Genomic DNA, 27,898 nt, shown 5'->3' with positions numbered 1-27,898 from the left:
TTGTACATTGTACTTCGCATATGGCCAGTACATATTAATGTTTCACATTTTATGTTACTACCAATTTGGTCATGACCGACATTTAAATTGATGACCATGACTAGATAAGGATACATTTAGGGAAGGTCATACTACTAGATACATGTCTTCTAATACCAAGTCTCCTGAGACCAGATTGGGATATACTTGAGTAATTTTTGTGCTGGTGGAAGGAAGTGAACTTGGATGCCATTATGAATTTACGGAATCAGAAGAGAACAAGAAGCTTAAGGAGTCAGGATGATATCTCACCATTCTTGCCACAGACTCAAACAAACAGTGACAGGTAATATCCTAGCAGTTTTAGGAAACCCATGTAGTTTTTGTATTGTGAATCATTGCCACATTTCCACACGTTGACGTTGGTGTGATACTTAAAAGTAGTAGTATAACGGGCAGTATAGGATTTGTATGGGCCATGGTGGGAGGTTATTCCTAGAACTATGAGGTTCGGTACAGCATGGTTCAGCTATCATCTCCAGGTTTGAGTGGAGATGATAGCGAAACGATTCTCATAGTTCTTGGAGTAGATGGGAGTATAATTGACATAAATTGAAATTAATGTTGATAAATATGTAAGTTTTAATGTCACACAGGGCCGTCCTGCCACTAGACTGTCTTCAGTTCCTCGTTGCAAAACAGAGTCCCATAAGTCGTTTTATTTTCTCTGTTTTGAGTTGTGTTAGTCCTGAAGAGAACAGGTGATTGACAACTCGTATATACTGATCGAAGCGCTAATCAACGGCAAACTTCACCTTTCGATACTAAAATTGCTATTGTTGTACTGATCAATTCAATATCATAACACAGTGGTTCAAGCATGGAGGTAGAATTCCACCTCCATGGTTCAAGTAGATAATACACTTTTCCATCCTGCAATCTGATTTCATTGTAAATATGGATTACGGATTAGTGCTCTGTTCAGTTGTTTCACTTTATTTTCCTATGACTATATTACCCATATATAACTGGTTCGTTCTGCTAGATCATGTAAATCATTTCCACAAAGAAGTTATCATGCCAACCATTTTGAAACCACATCCCACCAAAATTAGGCTCTTGTGTTCTCTCCTAGTGAGCTCAGATCGGTTCCACAAAATCTTTTTGCCATCAACAAAAAAGCAAAATAAAAGTCGATCTCAAAATCAAAGCCTTCGGCCTTTGGTAGTCTTTCTCTTTGTGTATGGCAGAGTTCTTGTTTTTGCGACAGGAGTGTCATCCTTGACACTGACATGGCACACTAGAGCCCTTTTCACACGACAAAGTCAAACTAGGGTCCTTGGTCCCCGGTGCCAGTTGTCATGACCAAGGACGTTGGTCAAACTCAAACAGGACCTTTCACACGGCGCAGAAACCAACGTCCCGTGTTTCAGAACATTCGTCTTTTGTGGTGCTAAAGGTCAACATTGTTCATTGTCCATTTCACTGATATCCGCATCGCCAACGTATGTACCAATGATTTTTCTGCACTGTCGTGAATCGGCGGCCCCTAAAAAAGATTTTTGTTTTGGACGAAGAATGAACGTGTAGTTGAGTTGCTCCAACCATTCACTCATGCGCCGACCACCAATTCCAAACCGAAAAGGTAACAATCGATTATAAACTGGGGAGTGCAGATTCTTACCGATGAATGTTGTCATAAATCTGGCACGCATTTTGTTGCACACTGAAGTTTTTTTATATAAATATGTCGTTCTATGCTCGATCATGAAACTTATCGAACGAATGCTACGTAGGCCTACTCCTAGAACTATGATGGAATTTTAGGCAAAATCAAATTGATTTTCGAGAGTGAACTTTTTAAAACATGTCTCAACGATCTCATGCTAAACATTGAAAACTTGCTCTCTTGAAGGAGTCGTGCACACACGTTCTCATAAACATGCTCAAAGGTTTAACGTTATCGCACAACGGGGTCGAACATCTCGATTTTCTTGCACTATGTGTTTCTTCTTGCGTGCATGCGTGGTAGCTCCAGCCACACCAGGGTCCTTCGTTACGCAAGCAATGTTCATTCACACAGCACACACGGGCGATCGTGGTATAATTTTCACAACGTTGTGTTTTCAAGACGGAGGTCTGGACCTTGGTCTTAAAAAGACCAGGGACCCGTGCCTATTTAAGTAGAGGTACCTTTCACACGATGTGGATTAAACAACGTTGTGTTCCTAAGACCAAGGACACCCTGCTTAATTTCCTCGTGTGAAAAGGCCTTAGGAGTCTTCAGAATTATAACTGGCAAGGCACAATGTCTGACCTGCTTTCACATTAATCAACCTGGTGTCTAAATAGAGTATACAAATATTGTCAGTTCTTTTGGCATCTTTTGTAGACAAACTTCAAATTAACAAACAATATTCAAGTATCAGATAGTATTTACGGACAATAACTGTAACATGCAGTATCCCTTCAACCCATAAGAGCCTGCTGTACACAGGTTCTTCATCTGTATCTGTATCTGTATTGGTCTCTGTACAAACACCTGGTGAGGTTGTCGTCGTACTTTGGGTAGGGGTCTAAACGCAACGCAGCTTGGCAAACCATTAGTTGTTGTAATGCGCTTTTTCTGTCGCTTGGTGGATGTTGATGGAGTCTAGCGTAGCCTTAAATGACTTCAGGTCAGGTGCAGTACAGATGTCTTGAGGAAGTAGGTTCCACTCTGGCAAGGTCTTCATAGTTTTATTCCCATTGTATATTATCCTGTTTTCCTTTGTTTGGGGGGGGGGGCATTTTTGGAAGCTGGTAGATGTTGGAGTTTCTCAGGCATGCTGTGAGATAATCTTAGAGTAAATCCAATAAGCTGCCACAGCACATTGGAGATTAGGGTCACTTCATTATTTGTTTAATGATAATACTGTAATGGCAATTAAGAAGCTTAGATAAGTATTACTGAAGTTCCCTTACATTTACATGTAACTGTGTCTCCATGAGTGTTATTATTAGGGTTATCCCTACGATTTTTTTAAACTGTGAGTGCATTCTGTGCCCAAATTTTGGAAGTTCAGCCGAAGATCGTTGAACTGAAACAAGGTCTTCCGTAGGTTTTCTACTTTATCTTGGTTTTAAAAAGCACAGTGCAATGTGGAGCATATGGTTTTGTCTTGATGTTTTTCTTGAAATTGTTAAAAAAAAAAATTGGCCGAAATGTGCGTGTATCAACGCACAAGTTGCTTGTATCGGCCTGAAACGCCCTGTGCATGGAAGGAACCCTGCTCTTAGTTCTAATGTCGGAGGCAAGTCATGGATGATAATGTTGCCCATTTTTTCAAAACAATGGGGCATCGAAACCCTAGAAGTCCGGTCTTAGCATGCTTAATTGAAACAAGGTCCTTGGATTTTGTTTAATTGCCAATTATTTTTGTTTAAATCTTTGGGATTTTAACATAGCTAGTTTTTTGGTGTGGTTGCAATTTTTTGCAAGTTATGGCATTAATGGGATCAAAGATCATTCTACCAACTCCTGGAGGGTGATGTTTGTAGATCGGATAAGAACAAATAAACGCACACCTCAACAGCTCTTTAATTACTCACTGTAGGTTGACTTTGTGTATTATGATATACGTGTGTCATTTCGTTCTGTGTAAAGTGACAAGCAAATAGTGTTGAAAACTTCCACCCCCTCGTTCTGATGGTGAAATACCATCCCAAGTACACTCACACCCGAAATGTTTGGATTTGTTAGTCAAGTTCAAGCAATTGTCATTGATGGGGAACTGTGTTTTTGGAACCGTTCGATTGTTTCAATCATAGTACAATAAAAAACAAATTAAAAGGTAGTACACGTTTTTGAGATATCACTGAAACTCGGACTGGTTATCTCCATGCAGTAAGACTTATTCGTAATTGGAATACACAATCTGAGCTCTGCTGACGGTAACATTTCTCAGACTCAATTTGTTGGTGGAAAAGTTTGAATGATTCTCAAAATGCTTTATCATATCAAAAGCTGCTGTACTTCTTACCATACAAGTTTGTATTGCCATTAATTTTAAGAGTGTCAAGACTCGGTCTCTCGAACACACACTTTAGGCCTATGCATTGCATTAGCAGGGGCCAAATTTCCCACTAGCCCTCTAGCCTGTGACTACCAGATTTACAGCCGGGCTACTCATTTTTCCAGTTTGATAGCCCGATGGGCAAGTGGAAAAAAATGCAAAAATCAACATCACAAACAATAATGACCTGTGCTGATGGTATTTAAAATGAAATGTAGAATGCAATACTTTCGGTGACCAGTTTGTGCTGTGACTCAAGACATGTGTTTTTCGGGCTACCAAAATTCTGCGTTACTAGCCCTGCTGACTACCATGAAAATACACTTTAATTTTGACCCCTGATTGCTGATCAGATACACCAGACTTTTGAGTTGGTTTCTCCATAGTTTCTCATAACTGAGTGATGAGTGGCTATCACAAGCTACAGGGTCAGGCATTCTGATCTTGTGAAGTTGACCCTAGTAATCTCTACTTGGGTCGTGCTAAGTGTCTAGGAAATAAAATCCACCAGAGCAGTTTGGCCTATGCCATCTTCCTAGCCAACACCTTGGCCTCAGGGAGATGAAACAAGCATTTAATGACCCCCAGGAGAGTCTCAAACACTCAAGTTAAAGGGAGACTGATGTCATTATCAACCAGGGCTCAATTTCATGGTTCCGATTACGGTACTGTCGAATCCATTCTTACGATCACCATTCTTTACTTACAGGACAAGTGCCGAATTTCTGCGCTAGCTGTGTAAGTGGAAAATGCCTAGCCTAGTAATGTGGACTTGCGCACACAGAAGTAGAAATTCCCTGCTTACCTGTGTGAAATGCACTTGGCTGGCATACGCATTGTAATTCTCTGCCTCCGTAAGCTTCAATTCTTGGCTTACTACGAGAACCATGCAATTGTGATAAGACTATTGTGACTGCCATTATGACTAATGTGACGGCGCGTACAGTAACTGGGTTAGACCAGTGGTTAGACTGCATAATTCCATGTAAAGCCACATGCCTACTATAATCATGACTACCAGTCTCCCTTTTACATTAGGTAAGGCCGAGTGTAAAAAAAACCATGTTTCACGTCCGGGTTTTTCAAAAAAAGGAGGAAGAGGGGCTTTTTATTTTTTATTTTTTATTTCAAGATGGCCGCCATTCTTTGTTAAAATGTCCAATATTCATTTTTTTTTCTACTGCTGAAATACACAAAACATATAAATGAAACAATTTAGTCGAGGCATTCAGACAAGACACTCGGACTGTTTTTGCTGAGATCATTTAAAATAACCCTATTTCAAAAAAATAACAAATAATAAATAACAAATAAAAAAGGAGGCGGCCTGTAAAAAGGAAGCGGGCGGGGACGCTAAACATGTTTTTTTTTTGCCTGGGCCTAAACAATTTTTATAATGCACACCCCCACCCCTTCTTTACTGAGCTAAATTGTACAAGGACTACAAGACAAGTGTTAATTACCCCCAGCTTATGGGGAATGAACTAACCCCCGGATTCTGAGAAATTGCTTCCTGGAGCATTTGGGCCTAAAGTGAAATAATGTTTTTAAGGGGATGTTACAAATGCTCAACAAATAATTTGGAAGAGTTTCCCTGCGCATTCGTGCGGGCAACTTCTGCCAAACACAGGCAGTGAAAACAGGGTTGTGACGTAGACATTGTATTACATTCGGCTCATTCGCATTTGCAGAAAGTATAATCCTGGCTTTAGTTTCACTTTAGTACAAAACTGGTTTAATCCTTCACAATTAGTTTTTCTTCTACAAAGTGTACTACCGTACACAGTCCCTTGAAAGGAAGTAGTTATTGAAAATTGAGAGTTGCCTTGATATTTTGTTTGTGATAATATTCCGGTTGTAGGTGTCGGGTCTTATCCCCAGGAACCATCTTGTCTGTTTTAGTTTCGTCTCCAGTTAACCATTTCCTGTCGGTTGTAAATGTGCTAGGGTATCCTGTATAAAACGATTCATGGTTAGGAATACATTCAGGGGTCTTCCTGTTGTGGCAGATCTTTAGTGTGTGGTTTTCTCAGTACACGTGGAGAGTCGATTATGAGTTGTCTCTGCCATGTTTGAAGCTTGTGTTTTGCCGGGGTTCTTAGGATTTGAATCAGGTTTGAAGAAGTTGAGGGAGCCTTCACAACGTAAGTCAGTCTGGCTGTGTACCTAGATGTGTTAGGTGATTGTAAACAATGTGTACAGTGATTTGTTTCCAAATTTTGAAATTTGTTGGGAAAATTATTTCAGGCTGCATGTCGTTTGGTGAGAGCTCAGCAGAAAATAGTTCACATATTTTTTTTAGCCTTCAAGAAAGACTCTGCTAAGGTCGAAATGGCAGGCCAATAATTCTATTTGCACTTATACCATACGTGTAGGTCCTTTGAGTTGTTAACAGTTTGTTACAGCTAATTCTATTTCTCTAGAATATACATATACTCTTTTTTTGTGATTAATTATTTCTTTTTCCCAGACAAAGACATTGTCATTTTGTTATGAGGAAGTCTCCGATATCCAAATTGTTGTTTGCTCACATGTGCATGAGCTGCAGTATTGTGAAATTTGTCTCTACTTTTATTCAGTTATATTGTTGTTTTTGTTTTTATGGTGAAATAAAGACTTTGCAAACATGTTTCTTTTTGGTGCACACTTTTCTGTGTACATTACTTTGGGTTTGGATACCTTTTGTAGATAACTTGTTTGCCCATGGTCTCTTACTGTGAATGAAGCTGTACATGTATGTAATACATGTAGTTTGCCTGTTGAAGTTTCAGCCTCAGTAATCGTCAATTTTGTTTTTAAGAAAACAAATGAAAATCACAGAGCTTTTGTTTTTAGGAGAGACACATAAATCCATTGTGCATGCTAAAATAATTGTAGTCTCAATGAGACAAAAACAATTTTTGTGAAATTGCTTAAGTCATTTCTCAAAAACTACAGCACCTCAGCAAGTAATATTTTTTGAAGGGAAGCTATCTAATCATTATTTTTTAACCCTGTAAGTTTGGTGTAAATCTGTTGACTTTTATATTATGTATGTTTTGTGTTGTATAAAAAGTACTCAAAATCTTTAAATCCTCATTAAAGACTTGTGCAGCGGGAATACCCTGACCCAATTTTCAAGTGAATACAATTAGCTTCCATGCATAAAGGCATCTTAATCTTCTTTGTTCCAGTTGACCCATAAAGCCAGTGGGGATTATAATAATGACATTTAATACATATTTTATAGCGTCACGGTTGTGCACATCACTAAGCACCCACATGTATAATGAACATTTACGTTGCATTATGCATACTAGGGTTTGCTATTCTTTTTCAGTGACTAGCCTGCAGGAACAGTTAGCTTGTCATTTCACTAGTTCACAAGCTTTTTTCACCAATCCATATTTTAAGGTAAAATTTAGCGATGGGGACAGGACCAGTTAGACAAAAATTCTGACTGGTCCTCGAAGGTTTTAACTAGCAATTGTCAGCGGACCAATTTTATGGTTGAACAAAGTGTAGACAGACATACGCTTGTTGCCATATGCCTTTTGAGAAGTGTACTGCAATCCAGCAATGCTTTTGATTGCTCGGGTCAAAACATTGGGCCATTAACTATTTTTTGCATAAATCCGTTTAGCTGAGTTTTTATTCATTCATGGTTTTCTTTTTTCGTCTCCAGACCAAGGTTAAAATTTGACTCTCCTGAAAAGACTGAAGAATGGCTGGCCTCAAGGTAAGGTAACTTTATGATTTTGTAGAGTGCTGGAACATTATTCTGGAGGTATCATGCTCAAGTCCAGCTCTAGTCAATTTGTCTTTGTTTTTTAAAACCCAAAATTGTTTTTGAAATTTACTTAGTTAGTTTCCCCTTGTGGTTTATTACTTGATATTTGATATTAAAGTCGCTCCTCTTTTGGTGATCTAAGGCCTGATACTACACGGAGACAACGGAGGCGATTGCCTTCAGAAATGCTCCAGTAGAAATTTACAATTTCCTCATAGGATGCCCTTTATACCCAGGAGAAAATACCTTGGTGCCCTTGCCATTTCAAAAATGAAGCATACATGCCTCTCAGATTCCTCGGCTGCTGTTTCCCCTCTTAGTAGCATAATATTGTTTGTGATCTCTGGCTACATGGCAGTTAACATTTGTATGGCTTCTGACTGGCACCCCCAAAAAATAATCTTGACATAATAGGGAGAACGCCAACATAAAGCTAGATAGCTCAGTTGGTAGAGCGCTAGTATCTTAATCCAGAGGCTGCAGGTTCATATCCCGCTCTTGTAAATTTATCATTTTCAAACCCAAACTTATTTACAGTCGCCCCTATGGTTTATTATTTTGTATTCTTCTTTTTACAGGGAGAAAACTGATTATACGTACTCAAGAAGGTAAATAAAGTTAATGGTTTTGTGTCTCACTCATAAAATATTTCTGTTAAATTATTTTGTTTATGTTTTATCAGCTAATTAATTTGAAACTGAATCATTTTTGTTGTAAACATAACAAAGTCAATTCTGTGTTTTATAGTATGTAAATTGTAAATTATTGTAAAATGTTGATAGCACTTTTTTAGCAGTTAATTCCAGTTATTGATTTTATCGTGTGAAAAAAACATTAAATTTGCGCTCCGTGTTACATCTGTAATAATCATTTAATTAAAATGTGAAAGAAGGATTTGAAACTTTGCATTGCGGGAGTATATCAGTTAAGGTCTTTTCGGTAACACCATGTGTGAACCTCATTTCAGTAGTGGTGGTTCTGAAATGAACCGGTTCTTTTCAAAACCAATACTACTCAAAAGAGATTTACACATGGTGCTTACGCAAACCTAACCTGATTAGAAAGTGTACTTACATTATAAATCTGGCAAGATTGATACCTCCCCATGCAATGCCTCAAATCCCATGTTTTTGAAATCTGTTACAGAACAGGTGTTTGTATATTTGTGTTTTTATTTGCCTCTTAGTTCCAGCTACACAACGACCAGTCTGGACAGCGGTTACCAGATACCCATCATGTCTCGTCTATCCCAGGGTTCTGTTTTACGGGATACCAGCTCACCGATGCGACGAGGGCAGCAGCATTTCCAACGTGAGGTCTCGGCAAGTCCAAACAGACGAAGTGACCGGTTGGCTAGGAAGACCACTCACAATGAATCCTCTTTTACTTCAAGGTAACAGAGACACAGAGATGGGATCAATTTACTATAACATGGCTTAAATTTGTGGAAAATATCGCAGGGGTCAGTGCTAAAATATTTTACTGGACCAGAATTTTGTTTACAAGATCAAAATCAAAATGAGTTGAAGGAGCACTATGACAAAATTGTTGTTTGTCATTGTTGTCAATTTAATAAGTGTACTTCCATACTCAAAAGAATTGAACAATATTTTTCATAGTTTCATATTTTCACAAAGATTTAACACAATGAGGTAGCCTATTATTCAATTGAAAAAAAAATACAAGACCAACGGACTAGTCTGAAGGTGCGATTATTGGACCGACACTGAAATCACTGGCTATCATTAGCTGAGAGTTGTGTGCAGTGCGTATACGTGTGCACTTTTCTGTTTTACATCAAAGATGGTGGTCAATAATGTCATGTGCAATCCATCTATAGACCTTTCCAGTGTTATGCTTAAAATTAATCTCACTTGTCAGTGCATAAGGTTTTTTGGTAATTCTATCAATTACAGAGGTCATAAGTCCAGCTCTGTCCAAGTGAGTCGCCACTCCACATCAGCGAGTGCCTCAATGGCCCATGACCACCTAGCAGCATCGGCAGCGGATGAATCTATCCATGGGTCATCGTCGTCAACTATTGCATCCTCAGCTTCAAGAATGATGTCATCATTACATCACTCGGCTAGATTGAGAAGCGGACTTCACTCCGATATCAGAGAGCATTCCATCAGTCACATATATGGTAAGAATTTACTTTCTCCTGTGCTTTTTATAAGTGGACTTCACTCCGATATTAGAGAGCATTCCATCAGTCACATATGTGGTAAGAATTTATTTTTCTTGGTCTTTAGTGCTGCATGGAACTAGGGGATGAGATTGGCTCAATGGTTTCTTTCCCTGCCTTTCACCTCTGTGGACCCCGGTTTGAATCCCACCTAAAGCTGGAGCCTTGCATGCGGATTGGGTTTTCAGTCCCTACCAGAGTGCGTAGTTTTCCCACATCTCAAACTGAATTGGCACTAATGCTGTTGGATGTGTAATCAAGTAAATAAAAAAATAGATAATAAAAAAAAGGTGGTTTTTTTTTCAAAAAGAAGTTTCATCATTCATAATCTGAAAAACTCATTCAATGGTAGAAGATCGAAATTAAAAGGAAAGGAAGATTTTTCCTTTCCAAAGATAGGAAAAGCATCACAAACATATTGACCACCTATTGTTAATCTTGCAGGTTTAGACGCCAATGATGAAAGTGAACTATCAGGTAAGCTTTGAATCAGACTTAGTCTCAGTACATCTAATCATTTACGAGAAAATTTCATGAAATGCTGCTTCCTTAACAAATAATTTATCAGGCTTGGAATTACATGAAGGCGATGGCCTCTGTTGCCCTAATCTTGGCCTTGGTGCGCTGTCATATATTTCCTATAAACAAAATAAAAGAGATATGATGTTTTGATGATTTGAAATGTAAGTATTGGTTTAGGAGATACAATGTTTTGCACGGACACAACGATTTCCTTGCCTGTTTTTTTGTCCCCAGATACGGAGTCTAGCTCCGCAGTGACTTCCCGCGTAGGTTTGACTAACAAGGAGGCATCGGGTGAGTGGACCTCAGTGGACCACGCCCACGACCACACCCACCTCGCTTCATACTCTTCCTCTTCCTCCACCGTCTCAATATTGTTCCTCCCGGTTTATGCCACCATCTCCATCGTCACATCAGTGCTGTATTTCATCACCACCGTTATCCGGACATCCTGGTCTTCCATAGCTGGCGGAGTCTATGGGTCAACCTCGGCAGTAGACTCTATGTCTGTCAGTACATCATCAGCAAACTCTGTGTCTTCCAGTATAGGTATGCAAAACACTGATTAACTGATCACCCCTTGCACCAACATAACATGCAGAGACTGTCTGCCATGCTTGCCATTTTGGTAAGCGTGGTTCATTGTAAAGCCATGTTTCCAATGGGGACGCATGGTAACCTGACGCCCTGTTAACGTACCGCAAACAGACCAAAAGAGGTCACAGAAGACTTCCTCACAGCAATGGTAACTTAACATGTTCACTAAAAACTCCAATGAACGCCACACAAGAAGCCACTATTATTGTTATTATTTTTTTAATTATTATTATTGACTTGCTCTGATGAAATCCTCTCTTCTTTGTTTGCTTCCTCAGTCAATGCATTTTCAAGTCTTGTACATATTGTGAGTGTTGCCGTCTATCGATTCCTGACATGGCTGATTGGTATTGATGTACGATGGCTGTTATTCGTCAAGTAAGACTCCTTTTTGTTGTTCTTGTGTCTCTCCAAAAATAGTGTACCTCAAAAAACGTTATTCGCAATTTTGATAAAATAAGTTGCGGAGATACAACTATTTTGCAGAATTGTGCGACAAGGTTTTACTAAATTGAGACTCGTCTTTGCAGAATTGTGAGATACAATGTTTTTGTAAAATTGACATTCAACATTTTTACACAATTTGTGTGCTTTCAGATGCTGTATAACAGGCTTCACGCCTGAAGTCTTTTTATTATTTGAGTGAGAAATTACCCTCTTTCTCAAAAACTACGTTACTTCAGAGAGATTTGTTTCTCACATTATTTTATTCTATCTAGAGCTCTCCATTGCTCCTTACCAATAAAGTTTTTATGCTAAAAATTATTTTTAGTACGTACCAATAGTGTCAAGTGCCTTTAAACAATTGTTGTTGTTGTCAATCCAGACGATCAACGCTGGGTCTTTGTGGGAGGTTAGCATCGCTGTTTGGCCTGAGCTGGGCTACTCAGAAGGACAGATCAGCGGCAGCAATGACGGCAACAATGCTACGAGAGAAGAGACGAAGAGGAACACCTTGCTGTCTATGCCTACTACTTCTACTTGGGACATTAGCTGGTAAGTTACCTATATATCAGAGAGGAAGTTAAGGAATAGCACCCCGCACTAATGATGTCACTTTTTCGTAAAACACTTGGCTGTCAGACAAACATGCCACACCACCTACGTGATCATGCACTGTAGTCTATTAAGTCGTGGGTAAACATACAACTAGGACATAATGCGCGAAAGTGTAATTTTGCATTTTTGTCGTGAGCTCCGTGTACTTGGCTTCTATTTTTAGCATTAGTGCGGAATGCTATTGACTTGGTTTAGTTATATAAACATTAGAATAAAAACTCAAAAAGGAATATGGGATTCAAAGACACTGGACACTATTGGTAATTGTTAAAGACCAGTCTTCTCACTTGGTGTATCTTAACATATGCATAAAAGAACAAACCTGGTGGTCGGAAGTTGCAAGATAATAATTATTTAAAAAAACACCCTTGTCACACAAAGTTGTGTGCTTTCAGATGCTTGATTTCGAGACCTCAAATTCTAAATCTGAGCTCTCGAAATCAAATTCGTGGAAAATTACTTCTTTCTCGAAAACTATGTTACTTCAGAGGGAGCCGTTTTACAAAATGTTTTATACTATCAACCTCTCCCCATTACTCATTGCCAAGTAAGGTTTTATGCTAATAATTATTTTGAGTATTTACCAATAGTGTCCACTGCCTTTAAAGTTTAAATTTAATAATAGTGTTCAGGACTTTAATAAGATTGGTATTCCTATTGGTAAAAGTATCACCCTTTGTTAGTCATGTGCACAGTAACTGTTGTGCCACTATACACAACCCATGCATCTCGCTAGAAAATTATATCAATCTTGTGTGATTTTCTCTTTGATTTTCATTCATTGCTCTCCATTTTTTTTTCATTAAATTTCAATTTTCTCCTTTTTCTTGGAACAGTGATAGGATTTGAAAAGTTCTCACGGACTGTGCATCTGTTTGGTTTGCTTCAAATTGTTTTCTGAAATTCATGATCAAACTCTTTATTTCAGCTTTATATCTCCTGCTGGCTGCAGCTCCCTTCTTACTTGCCGCAGTATCAAGAAATGAAACAAAGGTAAATAGATAGTCAGAGAGTGGGTTATGAAGATATTTTGATAAAATTGTGGAGCTTTTTTTCAGCAAACCCTTCCACTTTATTATATAATATGTATAGCAGCTTGTGTGTAATTTGTCATCGATGATCGACTACAATTTGTGCAGAGAAAATTACAGTTACATTTTGAAAATTTTTTGGGGTTTTTTATTGCTGGAAATGTAAGCATTATTTATGTGGAAGTGTCGTGGCCGATCAGTTAAAATCACCGAATTCAAACTCTGGTGTTTCTGATCAGCAGAGTGTGGGTTCGAATCCCAAGCCGTGACACTTGTGTCCTTAAGCAAGACACTTAACCATTGCTTTGTCCTTCGGATGGGACGTAAAGCCGTTGGTCCCATGTGTTGTGTAACGCATGTAAAAGAACCCAGTGCACTTATCGAAAAGAGAAGGGGTTCGCCCCGATGTTCCTGGCTGTGGCTGCTGTATTCGCCGTAGCACCTTGTAAACACTTATAAGGTGCTTAATAATTGGGTCTCAAAATTCATCCATGCAATTACCTATCTTTCTGAAAGATTGTATATACTCAGCGCCTTGAGTACCTTCTTTGGTAGATACGTGCGCTATATAAGACTTCGTTCGTTATTATTATTATTTAATAAACAAGTTTGAGGCAAGTTAACGGCCCCAATGGTTTGTACTGAAAGGCCCAGAGCAGCCACAAACAGCCACAATCTTTGACCAACTTTTGCTCAAACAAGAGGTTCAAAGTAAAGGCAAGGAATGGAACTGACATTAGTCAACGCTTCCCATGTGAACATAAAATCTGCAACTCTAAAACAATACCATGTATTTTTTATTCTTATTTATTTTCCTTGACATTAATCTCGGCAAACAATGGTGCAAGAAATTGTGACGGGTGTTTTTCTTCAGCTGCGCCACGCATCTGGAAATCTCTACAACCTTATCTGTAATCTTGTCTTTGAACCACAAAACTCAAGTCTCTTCTCAAAACTTATCTTGTGTCACAAGTTTTCAAGGACTAATTTTGTTTTGTCTGTTTTCTCTTGTTTTGTTTTTTTGGTTTTACTGTGCCTTGAACACCAAGCTGAGTGGATATGTGCACATTACAAGTCTTTTTTATTATTATAAAGATATTATAAAGATAATATTATTAAAATTAAGAAATGCAGTGTCTGAGCGTATGATGATATTTATACAGAAATGTGTGACCTTTAAACCATGAATATGTAATAATTTCACTTACCCCCTGACCTCTCCAGGTGACCTCACCTCTTCATGATGTGAATCAACAACTTGGGATCCTTCTTGGCAAGCTGTCATCAGATGGGGACGAGGGAGGAGCGGCATACGCTGCCGGTAGTGGCTGCCTTCAATGCTTGAAACAAGATGACCTCATGACCCTGATTGGGGTTGTGGTCAAAGGTCAACTTGGTGACCTTCAATCTCAGCTTACGTCTCAGAATCAGCAGATTATTGCTGTAAGTAGAATTTCGTTCTAATGTCATAATGGCGGGGTGAAATCTTAAGAGAAAAGAAAACATATTTGAAAAACATTATATCATACTGCAGGCTGGTATAGTTTTGTTGTCGTACAAAACCATGTACAGGATTCCTGTATTTAATCGTCGTAAAAGTAGACAAGTTTAAAAATAACCATGCTGCTACAAATCAGATCAAGTAGGATTTGAAACTTTGCATGGTGGAATTATTTTATAAAAAGGTTTACTGTAACACAAAGTAATGATAATCTCTAAATGAGTTGGGGTGGTTCTGAAAAGAACCGTTATCGGTTGAAAACAACGTTTAAAAAGTTGAAACCAACATTTCTTTTCAGAACCACCCCAACTCATTTATAGATATCAGATCAAGTTAACTTTGTTCTGATGTGTTTTTAAGCTGTAAACAAAGCAAAGCTCACTCGGACATTTCAAATTATTTATTTGTTTTCATGGTTTTGATTAACAGATGCATGAGCAGAGCATTCTGCAAGAATCACAGATAGGGATGCTCCGTGATCAAATTGGTGTTCTCGTTGCCAAACAAGAACGACCGAATGACCACACACTCCTCTACATCAACTCCATGGAAGGTCAGCTGACCAGGGTCAGAGGTCAACTTCGTAATTTACAATTGAGCAGACTACAAGGGTACAACAATGTTGAGATGGAGCAAACTGAAGGATCTAAGATTGTACTTGGGCTCAGCGGAGAACTGAAAGAACTTTCTAAGGAGGTGTCAAGTCTTCAGACGGAGATGGACAGCTTCCAGGCCCAGCAGATGATGGAAATGAGCAGCGTGCAAACGGGGAGTGAGAAGTTCCGTCGTGATTTGAAGGCTCTTCACCTCAGTATGGTCTCTTGGGAGGAGCGATTAGCAATGAATGTTACGTTCTTAGAGGCTAGACTTACAGGATTACTAAAGGAGGTGGAGCTTCTGCAGTCAGAAGACCGGCTCACTAACAGCAAGGTCACCGAGCTTGTCAACAGAATGAATGATTTTGAGTCGGGATTCTCTGATGTTAAGATCGAGATGCACAACTTCAGGTCGGAGTTTGGAGAGATGGTTGCCATGCAAAACCTGGAAGAAAAAGATGGAAGGGAATCGGTGGATTCACGGCTGGAGCTTCTTAAGAAGGACGTGGCCTCCTTGAAAGCATCTCAAGCAGATAGCTCTGAATTGCTGAGGGCTCAGCAACAGAAATACCAAACACTTGGAGGTACTCTTGCCGAAGTACAGTCAGAGATTGGTCTCTTGAAGATCTCATTAGAGGATCTGAGCGTTCGACATGTCAAACCAGTTTCATCCAGTATAAAGCAGCTGAATATTAAACTTGCCAAATTAGAATCAGACTTCAGCTCTATACAAGCGAGCTTCCTGTCACTCCAGGGTTCTGATACTGAGAAGGTTGACAAGAGTGGCTTGGAGAGCCTTCATCTGAGCATCTCCAACACGGAGCGGGAGCTAAACATCTTCGTAGCCGACATTGATTCACTGAAGATACAAGTTGGACAACTTCGAAATCAAGTAGATGGTTTTGCAACAAGCCAGGAAGAACAGAGGAGCCAGACTGGAGCAACTCTTCGTCAACTGAAGACTGAAGTCGGAGAGTTGTCCATAAAAGCAGATAGAATGGTTGTCCTGGAGAATATGCAAGGGGACGCGGACACTAACTCCTTAGTCCAGAAGCTCTCGGATGAGGTCGGAGCTGTTAGACTGGATGTCGGAAGGATAGCTTCCCTGCAGGGGGGTAGTGACATTGTGGTGGGAGTCGCCAACTTAAAATCCTCTCTTACAGCATTAGAATCGCAGATCAGTTATTTTGACTCAACGCAGATGCAAATGAAACGGACCATTTCAAGTAGTGTTTCAGAGCTCAAGGGTGAGTTCAGTCAAATGAATCAAGCATTTGGGGAACAAAGCTCTGCAATGGTGGCTCTTAACGTAACCGTTGCGTCACTGAAACAAGGACAGGATAAACTGACAGCATTCGCCACGCGGAGCGAGATGCAGGACTTGCAGGCAGAGATGACCAACCTCAAAACTATGATTGGTCAGTTATCGGCTACTCAGAGTAACTATGCAACAAGCGGCGATGTGGACACTCTGAAGAAGCAGGTGGCGAGTATTAGATCTAAAGTTGACTCAACTCACACTCACCTGACTGAGATGAGTGCCACATACACGGGAGACTCAGACTCTCATTCTGCCCTCGCTGCAGATCTCCTCAAACTACAGGGTACCGTTCAGCAGCTTGAGGCAATGATGTACAGCGACAATCACGAACCTATCAACCTCTCCCTTCTGGATTCGAGAATCAGCTCACTGACGTCCATTCTAGGGGATAACAATGAGAATTTAGCCACTTTCCTTGCGGCGGGGGGTCTCGGTGGGACGGGCGGCACAAATGGCGCCATCGTGACATTACAGCAAGATCTTGCGTTGATCAGATCTAATACCGATCGTCTGAATGGGTTGTTGTATACCCAGGGGCAGGAGGGTGAATCAGTGAGTGCCATTGCTGCATTGTTAGAAAGAGTGGCTGGGTTGGAGGCTAGCATGGCTGGTGTGCAAACATCTTTAGGTGGTGGCGGAGGAGGCAATGAAGTGAGGATACAGCAGTTTAGAGAAGAAATCAACCATCTTAAAGAAGACATGATGAGGCAGGCTGCGGGACATCATTCTGGGTGAGTTAAGCTACTCCGCCAATGTAACATTTTGGAGGCAATAACAGAGTTTGTCCTGAACTTGTTTAGTGACTGGCCAGCTGGACCAACTCGCTTGTCATTCCACAATCCCTCAGCTTTTTCACTGGGATGTATTTCACATTAAATAGGGAGGCTTTCCAACACTGAATTAGCCAGCCGGACCACTCAGAGTTAAGTTTGACTGGTCCTTAAGTTTGAGAGCTCACCCCTGTTTTTGCTGCAATTGAAAATCAAGAAATATGAGTTTTTTTCACGAGTTGAACCACGGTCAGTCAGAATTATTATTACTATTTTTTTATTTTTTTTATTTATTCTACCTTTCATTTAGTGCTGGTTTGGGTATTGGAATCGCCGCCGTAAAGGATGAACTGAATGCAGCTAAGGCCAACATCACCAAGTTACAGGTTGATGTCCATGATTGCTGTAAGAACAAGACAGGACTCTTGGTAAGTCTGAATGTGGTCTGATCTGGTTCAATCTGGATTAATCTCGCCTGGTCATCAGGTTACAATTTTTGTGTATAGCCCTTTTTCTTTTTTGATAAACAAACTGCCTCGGTTGGCATGTTCGGCCGAATGCTAGTAAAACACTAAATCGTAAAAACATATGTTTTTACAAAATTCATTATTTTCTGCTAACTTTCAATTTAATAAAAATACCTCTCATAATTCGTTGTTTTGTTTTAAACAAAATTTGTTTTTTGTAACATTGTTACCAAAAATAGTGATCTTTTCTTGATGTGCACTTATGGCTTTCCATAGTTTTCCAATCTGGGTTGGCAAAAGCTCGGGCTGTGACGTTGCAATAGAAAGGTCTATGAATATTGGGGCTAGATGGGACTCTTGGCAAGGCTGGATGGGGTCTGATCTGGTTCAATCTGGATTAATCTGGCCTGGTCACTAGGATACAAGCGTGGCAGTGTTAAATATTGGCCGGTCCATTTTCATGTAATTGCTCTCGTCCTGTCATTATTGTAATATTGTTGTATCTAATAATAATATTTTAAAAAATCTTGGTGTTCCGTATTTTTGTTGTTGGTTTTTTGTAGCCTTTTTTCCTTTTGTATACTTATAATTTTAACATATTTATTGTAATGATTAATTCAAATTAAATTTGCTAGGATTATTCCAAATCAGTTTTTTCCCCTTTATGTCTTAGGGATGGTGGATGGCTCCATGGTTCAGTCAAGGTCAAAGGTCATCTGGGGGTAGCGTCAATCTGAGCGCTGACGGTAGTTTGGATGAAGAGGTACGTATTAAATAAAGTAGTTATAATAATTGTACAATGCCCTTTTACCACTTAAGCCAGTTGTGCTATTATTTTTCCTCTGATTGCGATTTCATTGTCTCCTAAGTATATTTTGTATCTACCCTCTTTATGTGAATGCATTTTTACTGTTGTATCTTCTGTCTTTATGTCAATGCATTTTTACTGTTGTATCTTCTGTCTTTCTATCAATGCATTTTTTACTTTTGTTTCTACTCTATCTGTCAATGCATTTTTACTGATGTATCTACTGTTTTTATATATCAATGCATTTTTACTGTTGTATCTACTGTCTTTATATTGGCATTTTTACTGTTGTATCTACTGTCTTTATGTCAATGCATTTTTACTGTCTCTTGCCACAGCCTCTTGTAAATTGTACATGGTGCTACGCATTGGATTTGGTTTCATTAGTAGTAAACGTAGCTCCACAATGACTTGCTAGAAAATTACTGACTGTTGAAGCGCCTGGTGTGTCACTGGGTGGCAGATATTAGCGCTATATAATAAGCCACTATTATTATTATTATTATTATTATTATTATTATTATTATTATTATTTCATTTTATCACAGCATGCAAAAGAAAGATCTCATTTTCCTTTGTGCCGGTAACTCCTCGAGCCGGGCTACGTCCCGTAGCCTTAGATCTCAAGGGTCTTTCTCAGGATCCTCGCTGTTCCCAAAAGCGCTGCCTTCTGTAACAGATCTACCCTCACATTTGTCCCTATTTCATCTAGATGTTTCCCCAGTGCTTTGGGAATGGTGCCAAGTGCTCCAACCACCACGGGGACTACTTTTACCTTTACCTGCCAAATCTTACGAAGTTCCCTGGCCAGGTCCTGGTACTTCTCGATCTTTTCCATCTCCTTCGAAGCTAACCCTTATATCACCTGGCACAGCTATGTCAATGAGATGACACATCTTCTTCGTCTTATCTGATAGCACAACATCCGGACGCCTATGTTGTATAACATGATCGGTCTGAATGTTAAAGTCCCATAGGATCTTGACCTGGTCGTTCTCATTGTTTCTTTTTAATCAATCTATCTGTTTATTGTTCTAATTTTAATGTTTTTGTCTCTACTGTTTGAATCAAAGCCGGTTATAATTTCCCAAGTGTGGGATAATACAGGTATTATCTTAAATCTTATAATCTTATCTTATTTTGGTCTCAATCACAGAGAGTGAAGCACATTGTCCTGAGTGCGTTGACCATGTACAGTGCTGATAAGACTGGTATGGTAGACTACGCACTAGAGTCTGCTGGTGGTAGCGTGATTAGCACCCGGTGCTCCGAGACTCACTACTCTAAGACTGCGCTGCTCAGTATCTTTGGAATACCACTCTGGTATATGGCCAACTCACCTCGCACTGTCATTCAGGTAGGTCAACTTTACAGCTGGAATCAGCATTGCTGTGTTTGGTTGGGGTTAGGGTAAGGGTTTCATAAGGAGAGACTCACTACTCTAAGACTGCGCTGCTCAGTATCTTTGGGATACCACTCTGGTATATGGCCAACTCACATCGCACTGTCATTCAGGTAGGTCAACTTTACAGCTGGAATCAGCATTGCTGTGTTTGGTTGGGGTTAGGGTAAGGGTTTCATAAGGAGAGACTCACTACTCTAAGACTGCTCTGCTCAGTATCTTTGGAATACCACTCTGGTATATGGCCAACTCACCTCGCACTGTCATTCAGGTAGGTCAACTTTACAGCTGGAATCAGCATTGCTGTTTTTGGTTGGGGTTAGGGTAAGGGTTTCACAAGGAAAGACTCACTACTCTAAGACTGCGCTGCTCAGTATCTTTGGAATACCACTCTGGCATATGGCCAACTCACCTCACACTGTCATTCAGGTAGGTCAACTTTACAGCGGGAATCAGCATTGCTGTGTTTGGTCGGTGATTTTTAGACCATGGCCCAATTTAAGTAAGCAGAAAACTCTTGCTTAGCAAAAAAAGGTTAGCAGCCAAAATACCATACAGTTACTATTGCTGTGACTGGTACCTGGTGACTCCACTTGTTTCTTGCTTAGCAAATTGCTAAACAGATTAATGAAATTGGGCCCAGGGCCCAATTTCATAAAGCATGTATAAGCAGAAAAAATTGCTTAGCACAAAAAACTCTTGCTTTGCAAAAATAGGTTACCAGCTCAACTACTATACAGTTACCATTGCTGTAACTGGTAGTCCACTTGTTTCTTGCTTAGCGAAGGAATTAGCTCAGCAGAATCTTCTGCTAGACAGCTTTATGAAATTGGGCTCTGGTCACTTTGCACCATTCAAGCAGATTAGATGATTTCCTCTATGTATGTGCCAAGACTCTGTTTGCACTGAGTATTCAGCATTTTGCAAACTCAAGATCTGTTTTTTTGCACTGATGCAACATACTCGTACTGAAAGATGTTACAGAACATAAGGGCCTTGACACACAAGGCAAGTTTTACAGACGACCAGCTGCAGTATTTTTTCAAACAATTTCTTCTGATCCTCATGAAAAATGTGTGAACATTCAAATTTAAATACCTTTTCTTCTTTGCGATTGCCTGGAACTGGCTGCCTGTAAATTGCCTCGCATGACATGGACGTAAGAGGTTTAGTAATTTAACGATGTCCAAACTATTTATTCTACACAGCCCGATGTACAGCCTGGTAATTGCTGGGCTTTCAAAGGTACCCAGGGTTACATGGTGATCCAGCTAGCTGGGATTATTAAACCAAGTGCCTTCTCATTGGAACACATCCCCAAATCACTATCGCCGACTGGAACCATTGATAGTGCACCAAAGGAGTTTAGTGTTTGGGTAAGACAACAAATTACGTTTCATAATTTCTTCTCTTTTTGTATCCAAAATACTTGAAGTTGGTTGTAAGGAACCACCGGACTCCAGCTCTGGTGTTTTTTTATCAGTAGAGTTTGTGTTTGAGTTCCTGTTGTGTCACTTCTCAAGTTGAATTCTTTTCAATTTGGGAGCCTTCATTTGCATAAACGTGACGTCATGTCGGTAACCCGAGCCGTCGGGCCCCCTGGCTGTGTGCATATAGAGACGTGTGCACTTTGTGGCCTGGTACCTAGGCGCGTGTAGTTGGGGACCAGACTCTTTTTGCCGACGATATGTTTGAATTCCCGACCTGACGTCGATGGTAGGGGGGCGGTTACAATCCACAAAAGGGGGGGGGGGCATGACTTATTCGCTAATTAGGCAAGTGAGATATGTCGGGAATAAACAAACACATTTTATTGATGTTCAATACATATATCAGAAATAAATGACAGCAAAATTAACTGTTTTATTTGAATTCACTGCAGCATCCCTTTAAATTCCGCATCCAAAGACGTTAGGATGCATTGAACCCATCCTAAGTTAGGACGAGTTACTCATCCTAACTTGAGATAGGATTAATCCTAGCGTTTTGTGAATTGGGCTGCAGGTTTGATTGACTGCTTATTGCACCTTAGCACCTCGTAGCACGATGCTATAAAGGAATAGGTCTCGTACTTTATAATGTAACTCCCATTTATAATGTAACTTTGTTACGCCCTTTGGGGTGTTAATAAAACGCTATATAAGAACCCAATATTATTAATTTGTTTGGCTTTCAAATCTGTTTAGTATGGTGTTTTGAGGGCCTTCATGAGCTTCAACCTCATGATTGTCTGATTGAACAAAGAGAAACCCTCCACCTACTAGGACATCAAATGTGTGATGTGTTGTGTACATAAATCTCCTGGATTGTATAAGTATTATACATGTATTAGACATGTATTATAAATATTGTTAAATCATATGTACTAACTAATAGAAATGTCTTAATTTTGTTGGATTTGATAACCTTTTCAAGAATAGGAAATGTGTTTTTGAAAGTATGTTCTTAGTTTTGGTTCTATCTCACTTTAAAATATCTGATCGGTGAAATATTGTTAAGAAACCCTTTCTATTGACGGCAATTTAATTTGTTTATTTTGATTCTTGTCACCAGGGTCTGCAAGATGACGAGGCCAGTGAGAGCATTCTTCTAGGGACCTACTCCTACGACCAAGAAGGTCCACCGTTGCAGTTCTTTGCCATTGAGGTAAACTTGTTTCTTGTCTTTATGTAGTGTGTTCCCAATTGCAGGCATGCCATTCTTCCTTTCCCTTGCAAAAATCAGAATATTTGTGATTAGATATTCCCAAAGGCCAAGTATCATGCCATTTTAGTCAAAGTGATATAGAAGATGCAAAGTAAACAGCCTTGTAAAAAAAACAAAATATTTTGTATTGACCATTTTGTCAACCCTTCTCCCTTGTTATAGAATTCTGATGTAGAGCCAATACCAGCTGTTGAGCTGAAGATCCACAGTAACCATGGCAACTTGGAGTATACCTGTTTGTATAGATTCCGTGTACATGGGACATTGCACAGCCGATAGCAGATTTGAACAAAGGTTTTCATCTACGCAATAAGCAAACAGAGCCCTCAAGCGCCAATTTCTGTAAGTTAACAGAATTGCCGTTTTTTAATTATGAATTATATAAAACTGTTCAGGAAAAACTGAAATCAGAGTATTTTTGCAGAGGGCTTTGGTTTGTAGGTTAGATTATTGATTAAGAGATTAACTTGGGTTTGCATTTGTAGGGGATTTGCCATTTTTTAAAACTATGGTAGGGCGTGTGTGAACCAAAACTGAATTAACATTATGCCAAATATTTTAAAAGGCGCATGTTTTTGGTCCTCGTTGTTGTTACTTTTTGATACCATTAAACAACATACATGCAGTCAAAATAAAATAAAAACTAAAAGTGTAAGTGTAACTGTGATGCAACTACAAAATTTGCTTTTTGAAAACGCCCTCATGTGAATAAAAGATACAAGCAACTGAAATAAAGAAAATAGATTAAGTTAAAAACTCATATCACTCATGAAAGGGCCACAAAAAGGTTTTCAATTTCGTTACACAGATTTTGGATTCAAGAGAAGAAAACAAACCTTGTCTTTTCAAGGGAAAGGAAACATGTTTTTTTGCTACTATTAAAAGGAAAACAGAACAAAATGTTTCTTTAGAAGAAAGATTTTTTGCAATTTATGATTTTTAACTCACAGACTGCATGGACCCGAAGTGGAAAAGAGTAACTGGTTTAAAGGCAGTGGACACTATTGGTATTTACTCAAAACAATTGTTAGCATAAAAGCTTACTTGGTATGAGCAATGGAGAGCTGTTGGTAGTATATAAAACCCTGTGAGAAATGGCTGCCTCTGAAGTAACAAAGTTTTTGAGAAAAGAGAAAAAAAAAGTACTTTCTCACCCACATAACAAATATTTCAGCTGAAGCCTTTTATTATACATCTTAAAGCACACGGAGTAGTGCAACAAGGGTGTGTATTCTTTCTTTATTCTCTTACAAATTTGATGACCAATTGATCCCAAATGTTCACAGGTTTGTTATGCATATGCTGTGATACACCAAGTGAGGATACTGGTCTTTTGACAGGTACCAAAGGTGTCCAGTGTTTTTTAAAAAGTTCAACACCTCACTACAATCAGCCCTCACTTTTGACCTATATATATTTATTTATTTTGGTTATATTTATTAATTGCAACAATTATATACACGCATTCCTTCAAAGGGTTGGTATACATTTGATATGCATTTAAGACTGTTGGATTGGTTCCGTATGCAAGAGTGGTTGTACATAATGTTTTATACGACGCTACAAATGAAAGGGGAGATGTATAATGTGCATTGCTGTGAAATTATGAGCAAGTTCGATCATGGACCATCGGTTAACTAGTGATTCTTGACGCCATAGTGCATGCGCACTGAAGTTGACGGGAACTTCTCAAATGATGTCGTCAGGCTAGATCAATTGTCGAAGTGAGCAATAAATAATTCTTTTTTTTTCCCAACAATTTTTTTCATATTCCATTGATTGTTGCTGAAATAATAATAATATTGGGCATTTATAGAGCGCTCTTAAACATGGTACCACAGCGCTTTACAAGAAACTTATTCAATAACCATGTAAATAATGGCACTGGTAATGGGAAAACAGTCGAAGCAATCAATCATTGAACAGGAATATTTTGAGATATTTCTTGAAAGCTTCAGGCATGATGCCAGGTTTCCAAACTGTTCTTGTTATGGGGGCCATGCAAAAAATTAAAAATAGTTGGTTGTAGCCCACACCTTGAAGTGGCCTTCAGACCTTGTGTGTCTGGAAACTTGCATAAAAAGAAAAAAAGAAATTACATGTTTGAGTTGTGAAACTCATCAATATAACACCTTGTATGTGTTTACAAGGTTATGCAGCACAATCTGCAAGAAACACCGGGGCGATAAAGCCACAATTGGCTGGTCACAAATTAACGACTAGACCATTCCATCCATCGTTGAGGTGGCAAACGCTCACTAAGAGTAAGTTGAACTATGGGTAAAACGAGGGTCCTTAATCAAACTTGCTCTATGTGGTGGGTTCGGCTGAAAAATTGTTTAATTGTAACTTTTATAATAGGTGAAAGAATGTATAAAGGAATGTCGTTAGATCTTATGCAGGAACAGTATGTACTACAACATCAGGGGTTATGGAAAAATGGGCATTTTTATGAGCAGGGCTTCATCCTACACTGGATGAACATAGCCTAAATGTGTGTAATTTAAAAAAAAAATAAATATGTGTGTCCTTTCAATTCTGCTGTTAATTTACTTCATTATATTCTGTAATTCTGATGACTTAGAGTTTCGTAAAGCTGTTTCTCAGAAAGTTGTGCTTAGCAAATGTTTCTGCTTATTAGCAGAGATTGTCAGGGGAGCCAGTCATAAACACTCCACATTACATGGTATATTGGTTCTGGTAACCTGTATCTGCTTAGCGAGATTTGTCTCTGCTAGCCACTTTTTTTGTTATTTTTGCTTAACATATTTTTGAAATTAGGTTGGATTGGTGTTGGACAATCAATATCTATCTATGCATTAGGAAAAGTAGATCCTGAATTATGTTAACTCTATGTGGCTGTGGCAGTGTGAAAGACACATGTATCATTTTGTTTTAAACATTTTTTGTTTTACAATGTTTCTTTCAGCGTACTCATTAGCTTTCCGAACTAATGCTGAAAATAGAAGCTTGGTACCTAAAAACTAGTACCTAAACTTCAGACAATAATTTTTTAGATCAATTTTACTTCCATGGAGGCATGTACATGTCCAAGCTTTATGTGTATGTGTACATGTACTGATAGTGACTGTACTACTGCAGATTGGCCCGGTAATGCGGTGACCAATGATTGGGGGAAAGTTTGTCTGACATTTGATTTAAGTGTTTTTAAGCAAAATGAGGTCAATAGTGCCGAGTGCTTTTGATGATTATTTTAGTTGCAAATTAGTGCATAAATGCAGACACAAAAACAAATTCAACTTCACAATTCGTTTTCTTTTAATAATTTTGGTAGCTAGCTTGCCAAGAGCTTGCCTTGTAGACATTTTTGCTGGCATAAATAGTATGCATTTAAATACATTTTCTGGAGCATACAGAGTCGTGGGACAACCGCATTTTTTGGCTTTATTCTTAAGCCAGAGATGATGGTTGTTACCAAGAGCTTTGACTATGTGTTCCCAATTTTGTAAATTTTATTTCAAATTTCAAATATATTGCCTGCCGAGACATATTTTGCCTTCACTTTCCACTTGCCATATCGATTTAGACTTACTTTGGTAGAATCTATAAACATACAACACAGATTCCTTCAACTATGTGTATGTTATATTTCAGCATTATGACAAAAACCGACCTATGGCCCTACCTTAAATGGGGATGTTTTGTCAAATTTATTGTACCAACCAAACCACCATCATCCTTCAAGGAAACCACCCAAACTCTGCCAAGAGTGTACTACATGTATTTGGTTGGGTTATATTTAATATTGCATTTTAAGGGTGTATAGATGGGGTAGAATATACTGGTACAAAATAATCAATTAATGAATGGCTATTCTCAGCAAAAGCTGGTTTGCAAAAGTGAACTCTACACCAGTATTCTTGCACACTGATCGATTGTTCTACATACTTCTTTTTTTTCATTCAGGAATGAAAGGCAATTGTTTCTGTTAAAATTTGTTGTTGCTAATTTAATTAGAGATATTATTTAAAACCCATAATTTATTTTATAACTCCTTTGAAAGATTGTAAACTCTATCCCCCCCCCCCCCCATCTTGAGAGTGGTACCTTTCTTTTCATGTTGCTGGGAAGAAACTCGAGAATCAAAACAACTGAAATAATGCATTCCCATTTTTAAAAAGGAAACACTGTTATTATTATTATTATATGAGATTTATTCTTCAAACGAGTGAACCGATCATAACAAGCAATTGTAAGAATAGAGGAAAGAATTGTTCTCACCTGAAGTTGATAAATAGCACAATCAAATATAGTTATTCTAATAGATGCTTTATAGTTTGGAGGAAATCTGATCAGTTATTTCATTTTCTTTAAAAAGATTGTTTAATTACACATTTATACTATACTATTTTGGAAATTCTATCACAAATTACGTTATTCTTTTATATTTTTCACATTTAATGGCAAAAACTGGAATATATTAATGTTGGGTGATATAAGTGGAAATATTTTCTTTGTCATAGAAATGATAAATTATTTAATATTATTTGATTGTATTTTACAATATATTATATGCGTTGTTTCAGATAAACTAGAACAAATTAGAAGATGTTGCTGTTTCTCTGCAGCTGCTGAAGTGAAAGAGCACCAATAAGCCATTTGCAAGTTAGATTTGAATAATGCCTGGTACAATAACTTGCTTGGTCACAATGGACCGCGTACATTTGAATTGCTAAGACTATAGAGACAGTTGATATGTCAAATGGTTCGTGGCAAGCCTTTGCAAAAGCAACCTCCAGATGAGCAAACCCTGGTACCATTCTGCAATTCACATCCATTCGGAATTTTGTATGGGTGTTCACCGTCATCACTTGCGTATCTACGCAAAAGCTTGTCCCTAATCGTGTGACATAGCAACTGTCTGGATAGTGAGAGGAATTTAAATTTAAATGGTAACTTGTGATCGAGCACGTCATTGTTCCAGACGATATTGGAATCTAACATGCAAACAGATTATTAGAGCTGATGAATACGCTGTGCTTGCCAGAAACTTGTGATGAATATCAATCAAGGGCAATGGAAATGTAGTCTTGCTGCTGTTACAAAACTTTACACACCGGCGTAAGTCCAATGGAGCAACATTTATTGCGTACACTGTGCACCACT

The 27,898-nt window shown here is 38.8% G+C and overlaps 1 protein-coding gene across 1 annotated transcript; it reads left to right on the top strand.

The window, feature by feature from the left end:
• Positions 1-6: 6 nt before the first annotated feature.
• Positions 7-23,827, top strand: LOC117292575. Its single transcript, XM_033774680.1, has 18 exons — positions 7-325; positions 7,699-7,752; positions 8,382-8,411; positions 8,990-9,196; positions 9,720-9,949; positions 10,436-10,468; positions 10,748-11,062; positions 11,389-11,488; positions 11,937-12,106; positions 13,098-13,162; positions 14,425-14,643; positions 15,131-17,349; positions 17,699-17,816; positions 18,529-18,618; positions 19,820-20,020; positions 21,274-21,441; positions 22,619-22,711; positions 22,934-23,827. The coding sequence occupies exons 1-18, from the start codon at positions 234-236 to the stop codon at positions 23,048-23,050; spliced, it is 4,521 nt and encodes a 1,506-aa protein (XP_033630571.1). The 5' UTR covers positions 7-233; the 3' UTR covers positions 23,051-23,827.
• Positions 23,828-27,898: the final 4,071 nt, after the last annotated feature.

Source organism: Asterias rubens, chromosome 7 (assembly GCF_902459465.1).
Source record: "Asterias rubens chromosome 7, eAstRub1.3, whole genome shotgun sequence".
Classification (NCBI taxonomy): Eukaryota; Metazoa; Echinodermata; class Asteroidea; order Forcipulatida; family Asteriidae; genus Asterias; species Asterias rubens.
Note: the sequence above shows the minus strand (reverse complement) of the source record. Positions and strands in the feature narration are given on the sequence as shown.